The sequence below is a fragment of the Echinops telfairi genome, unplaced genomic scaffold, assembly GCF_000313985.2.
Source record: "Echinops telfairi isolate 266 unplaced genomic scaffold, ASM31398v2 ScPeMD7_7469;HRSCAF=8507_0, whole genome shotgun sequence".
In the NCBI taxonomy this organism is placed as follows: Eukaryota; Metazoa; Chordata; class Mammalia; order Afrosoricida; family Tenrecidae; genus Echinops; species Echinops telfairi.
In genome coordinates, this window is record NW_022111372.1 from 84,172,055 (window position 1) to 84,178,011 (window position 5,957).

General features: G+C 56.2%; 1 protein-coding gene across 1 annotated transcript in view; it reads right to left on the bottom strand.

Moving 5' to 3' along the window:
* ABLIM3 (actin binding LIM protein family member 3) overlaps nt 1-5,957 on the bottom strand; it is a 144,739-nt gene that overhangs the window by 24,809 nt on the left and 113,973 nt on the right. Inside the window, exons 9-12 of the mRNA XM_045284718.1 lie at nt 4,124-4,279; nt 1,997-2,026; nt 1,443-1,572; nt 690-788 (exon numbers count right to left, since the gene is read on the bottom strand). Of these exons, the coding sequence (XP_045140653.1) occupies nt 690-788; nt 1,443-1,572; nt 1,997-2,026; nt 4,124-4,279 (415 nt within the window). The remainder of the gene's footprint in view (nt 1-689; nt 789-1,442; nt 1,573-1,996; nt 2,027-4,123; nt 4,280-5,957) is intronic.

Sequence of the window (5,957 nt, forward strand, 5' to 3'; positions counted from 1 at the left end):
AGGCAGGCTCCGTCTCATCGTTTGACCTCACGGTCCCCTCCTGAGAAGCCCTTTCTGCTCAGCCCGCCTCAGCTGGCTTCTCCCACTCATGTCACTGGACAATTGTATTATGTGCACACCACCTCTTATGACCGGAGCTCACCGACTTTCCTACCAGCTCTTTCCTCCTTCTCTCTAGCCCCGCAGCAAACATATACACCACCAGGGCAGGGCCTGGGCTGGGCCGAGTCCAGCTGCTGTCTCAGCGCCCCACTCAGAGCAGGGCTGGACAGACGGAACAATGGAGACTTAGCAAAGCTAAGCATCTGGCCCTAAGTCTCGAAATGGAATCAGGATTCAATTCCAAGAGTTTCGATGCCTGAACCGGAGGCCCCAGATGATGTAGTACAGCCCAGGTCACATGCCACTGGGCCCTCAGCATGGAGGCGTGGCCTGCTGGCTACCTGTGCTTTCTGTCCCTGGCCCAATCCTTTAAGACCCTCTCCATCCCCCTGCGGTCCTCATTGAGGGGGTCTCTGTCATAAGACCGGACTGGCCTGGGCCGGGTGGCCGTGTGAGTTGGAGGCCACGGGCAGTGTGGTAGCGGGTTGGGCAGGGTCCCCCAGGAGCTAGCTTTTCCTCAGAGCTGTGGCGCGGTGAGCCCCCTGGAGCATGCACCCATGCTGGCATTCGGGGCGAGCAGCGCCTACCTGGGATGTGAAAGTGCCTGGGAGCCTGGTAAGAGGTCGGAGTGGAGGCCCTCACATCTAACTGGCTATGGTATGGAGAGCTCCGGCCACTCGCCGGCCCTGGAGCGCGCAGGCAGTGGTCCCCAGAGAGAATAGAGGCACAGAGAAAACGGGCTTCAGTGCGCTGGCAGTCCAGGAGACAGAGAGGCGATGGCAGCGAGGATGGTGGGGTGGGCGGGGGCCCGGCGTGCTCAGGCCGGTGCTGGGAGAAGCGTGTGCTCTCATGCATGTCCGAGGGGAAAGGACGTGACCCTGCTGCCTCACAGGACCCCAACGTCAGTGCTCAGGGGTGGGACGAGTCACCTCCAGGCGGGAACCTCAGGAAGGCCTCTCCAGCCATAAGGCTGGCCAGCCTCCAGCCCAGAACCCCTCTCCTTAATTGTACTTCTTCTCCATGGGAGTTGGGTGCACCCAGGCCACATTTCTTTCACTGGGTTCCAGGTTCTGCGCTCTGACGTGGCAGGTCAGCGGTGAGGGAGAAGGAATCTTCCCTGCTCCGCCCACTCCTGGCAGCTCACCACCCACCTTTATGCAGCTTCTTGGTGCCCCTTTCCCCTGGACCCAGGGCGCATCTGCAGGGCTCAGGGAGCCACTCGGGTGACCACGCTGGGGTGGGATCTTAGGGGAGTCCAGAGCTGTCTCCCAGCCCAGGGGCACCAAGCCACTACATTAGCCCAAGGGTTCCATCCTCCCCTGGGGGCTCCCTGTCCTTACCGGAGCGGTAGTAGTGGTGAGGCGAGCGGGAGAAGGTGGGGGACATGCCCTGCCGGCTGTAGGTGGGGGAGTCGATATAGCCGGGGCTGGAGGCCCGTCTCTGCCGAAGGTCCAGGTTCTCGTAGATGTCCTAGAGGATGAAGGGGGCACTGTGAGCCAGGCAGGCCCTTAAGTGCCCTGTGGCCCAAGGATCAGGCAGGCAGGTGTGGGCACAGCCTAGATCAGGGAGTCCAGAAACTGCCCTCTGAGCCCTGCTCCCTCATGCGTTCCCAGTGCAGCCCGAGGAGAGGGAATTCCCTGCACCTTCACCCCTCACTCCCTGGCCCCTGAGTGGACCCCAGGGTCAGTCCCCGCTGGTTAGAAAGGGCAGGGCAGGTTCCCTCCCTGCCGCTCCCAGCGTCATTCTACCATCATCCCCTGACTCCTGCCCCAGCCTGTCTCTGCCCCATTTGGGGTTCAGGGCCCTTGGGGGGCTGATGGGGAGGGTCAGGGCACTGCAGTCTGTATAGAGGGACACAGGTATAGGAAAGCTCTCCCCCAAATGGCTTCATTACCTGCGAGTAGGGAGATAACGTTCCCAGCGACTGAGAGGCGAAGTTTGGAGGCAGCCAGGAAGGAACACAGAGGAGAGAGAAGGGAGCGAGCAAGGCACAGGGTCTGGTTAGATGCCTCAGCAGGGAGGGAGGGCCTGCAGCTCCCCCGGGCCGGGCACTTTCTCCTGAGAACAGCTCCACCCAGAACCCCAGAATACCAGACCATGGGTAGGGAACTTCAGATCGCGTCCTTCATTTACAAATAGGGAAACTGAGGCCCTGGGAGGAAGAGGCAGACTCTTCACTTGGACCCCAGCATCTGCAGCCCTGGCTCATAGTGATTTTCATGACGCGTTGCTGTCCCCCTGCTGGCCCATGCACCCTCTGTGGTTCGTGAGGCCAGGGCAGGGCAGGCCACCCCAATGCAGGAGCCAAGCAAGGGCCCCGAGAGAACAGAGCTGGGGGGAAGGAGGGCAAGGGCGTGAAGCTGGGAAGTGAAGGGCACACCCCCGGGGGCAGCTGCTCCTCCTCTCCGGCAGGTCAAGGCCATGATGAAGTGCCTGCCCCGTGTTTACACAGCCCCCTGCTCTGCAAGAGAAGCAGACCCTGAGGTGACAGCTCCCTGCACTTGCATGTTGGCAGCTGACGTGCATTTTTAAAAGACACGTTGTAAGGGAGACGAAACCAATCTGGAGCTGGCTGGCTGTCGCCTGTGAGCCGGGACTCTCCCCTCGGGTTTCAGGACAGTAGGCTTCAGGGCTCTGCTCCAGAGTGTCTCAGCCACGGGCTTGAAAGCTGTATCGGGCTCACACGTGGCAGGGGGCTGCTTTCAACCACACAGAACCCGGCCCTTTAGAGGGGAAAGGGATGTTTCCCAGGTTCCAAAGTGAGGTAGTGGGGGAGCTGGGATGAGGACCCCAGGCTCTCATCCACCAGAGGCCAGTGCTCCTTCTGCTTCAAACTGTCCCATCTCAGAGGCCTGGGCTGGGCTACAAAGCTTGCCCCTGACCCTGCTTTTGCAGAGAACGCCTCTCCCCATCTTTCCCTCCCCCTCCCCAGCCCCTGGGTGCCGCGGAGTCCATGAGGACCCACGGCGACCCTGTGCGCAGCAGAGCAGAATTGCCCTTCATATGGTTTTCAATACTGAACGTCTGGGAAGCAGGTCACCAGGCCTTTCTTCTTAAGTGCCTCTGGGTGACCTTGAACTCCAGCCTTTTTGCTAGCAGCCAAGTGCATTAAATGTTTGTACCACGCAGGGTGCTAGCTACCATTTAAATATTTCAAAAGCTATTGGATGCAGAATCTTTATAAAATAACTTCTTGCGCTGAGCACAGAGGCTTTAAAACCCACTCACTGCCGTCAAGTCGGTTCCAATCCAGAGTGAGTGACCCTGTGAGTTTCCAAGGCTGTGACTTTTTATGGGGACAGAAAGCCCTGTCTTTCTCCCATGGAGTGGCTGGGGGTTTTGAACTGCTGACCTTGTGGTTAGTAGCCCAACGCATAACCGCTACCACCACCGGGGCTAAAGCCAGATGCAAAAACCATACCGACCCAGGGACAATAAACTCCAATGTCCACAGAGCTTAGGGACGTAAGTGAGAGCCATGGGCTGGGCATAGGAAATATGTCTCCACTCAGAGAAAAATAACAGCTCCAGTGCTGAGTGGTCACAGCTCTTGGCCTCAATGTTGGGAGTGGTGGGTACTAGAGAGAAGTGGAGAGCCCATGGCCTGCCCATGGCTGCCACCGATCTGCTTATCTGCAGAAGGTGGCATGGTCTGCCCATGGCTGCCACCGATCTGCTTATCCACAGAAGGTGGCATGTCCTGCCCATGGCTGCCACCGATCTGCTTATCTGCAGAAGGTGGCATGTCCTGCCCATGGCTGCCACCGATCTGCTTATCCGCAGAAGGTGGGAACGCAGGTTTGGTGTTGTCAACTCGTGATTGTTTGGTTTTTTTTTGGAAAATAAGTCAGGATTTTATTTTATTTTTTTGATGAAATCTCTTGAGTTTTAAATATTGACCATAGGTTTCAGCATATGAAATTCTGGTGCCAATATAGTGGAGGTCAGACCACCTGTGATGGCCTGGGCTGGGGACTGCAGTGGGACCTCCTCTGCTCTAGAGAGGGGCAGGGGTCAATACCTCGCCATAGCCACATCTCTCCAGCATCTCGTCAGACGTGTATCTGGAATGAGGCTCGTAGGAAATGAGGTCGGGGCGCTGTACCTCGTAGATGGATTTAACCTTGGGGAGAGCTGCCAGGTCTTTGTAATTAAGGATCTCATTGTCCACTTTTGCCTGGGGAAGAGGAGGGTGCACAGGAGAGAAGCAGAGAGATCAGTGGGAAAGGAAGGAGGACACACAAAATCTTAGCACCAGGGACTCACAGAAGTTTAGAACTAAGAGGTGGCAGTGCCCATCCCTTCCAACAGGAGGAGTGTTTGTGGCACGAACACCATGTGCCAGGCCCTGCGCTTTACAGGACGTATCCCCTTTGCCTGCACCTCTGGGAATTATCAGGCGTATTCCTATTTTCCAGGTGAGGATACCAGCGCTGTAATTATTCACTGGCTTGTATCCCTTAGCTGGCAGGTTTGAACTGAGTCTGAACTACACAGCCTGGGGCAGAACTGGTTTCCCAGATCACAGGAGGGAGGGCTCTCTCCATTCATAGCATCCTTGGAGAGGTGATGGATGTGGTAAATGTTAATCATGATGGTAAAACACGAGCACTGGTGTAAGCCAAATGCTGTCTTAAGTCCCTTAAATCCCTTGTGTGGAGGAACCTGACTGGTCTGTATGCCTCACAAGTCTGATAGTTAGGCACCAATATCAGGAAAGAGAAATCAGGAAAGAGAAGCGCAAAGCAATCATACTAATTAGTTAATGTGTCGGAAGCAGAATTTGAACCCAGGCCATCTAACCTGAGAGCACCGTTAACTTCCTGTGATGGGAGCTCATGGTCTTCCACTGTCAGGGGGCGGCACTCGAAAGGCTGCCCCTTTTCCAGACTGACATGAGCCCCCACCTACTATGTAACTTCGTCTGAAGCAAGCCTCCTGCAAGGAGAGATCCCTCTAGCATGTGACAGTCCGTGCACTGTGGCTCTGGAGGTTGTCCTGTCCTGTCCACAAACCCTCCAGTGGGTCCTGCTGTGTTGCTGCGGCAGCTGTGAGGGTCCCCTGGGATTGGTCCCCCTGTCACTACCATGACTTTCAGGACTCTGGGGTGGGGCAGAGTAAGACTGAGGCCACCTGTCTTTAGCACATATTCCCAATGAGGGCCTGTAAAGTCTCACAAGTATTTCATAAGCTTTAATATTTTAATATTTTCCCTCGTCTCTTCCACGATTCCATCCCCAACCAATTCCACTGCAGTTTGGATGCTATTTATTGTCCTTCGGTCTACTGTCCCCACTGCCTTGCCTCGATCTGTGCGCTGGGACCCTCCATACACTTCCATCTCCAGGACTTCTTGCTCCCAGGCTTTCAATTAATTGTGGCAAATGGGAGGCACCAGTAGAAACTGGAGACTGGTACATTGATATCTCCCTTATCCACTTGGCTGGGTTCCAAAGACCAGGCTGTTCTGTGAAATTGGTGTTATGTAAAAACTAAGGATGAGCACGTCAGGTCACAGCAGGTGGATGTGACGACAGCATTCCATCACTCCAAATGACATCCTGACTTAATGGCCAAACCAGTGAGAAGGAAGTGAGGTGCAGGGGTGCTCTCCCTGCCTGGCCCTGGGCTTGGTAGTGCCAGGCTTCTCTCCTGTCCACTGGCTGCTCTTCCACAGCTCCGGCTCTCGCCACCTCTTGTCACACTGTGTGCTTCCCTTGTCCCTCCTGGCCTAGGAAAGGTCACTGCTTTCCACGGTTGTGTTGCAGGTGCTGTCCGGCAGCGATGACTCATCATGACCCTGTCTCTGCGCTGGCCTGAAACACCACCTGGGCATCGTGGCCCTGTCTCTGTGC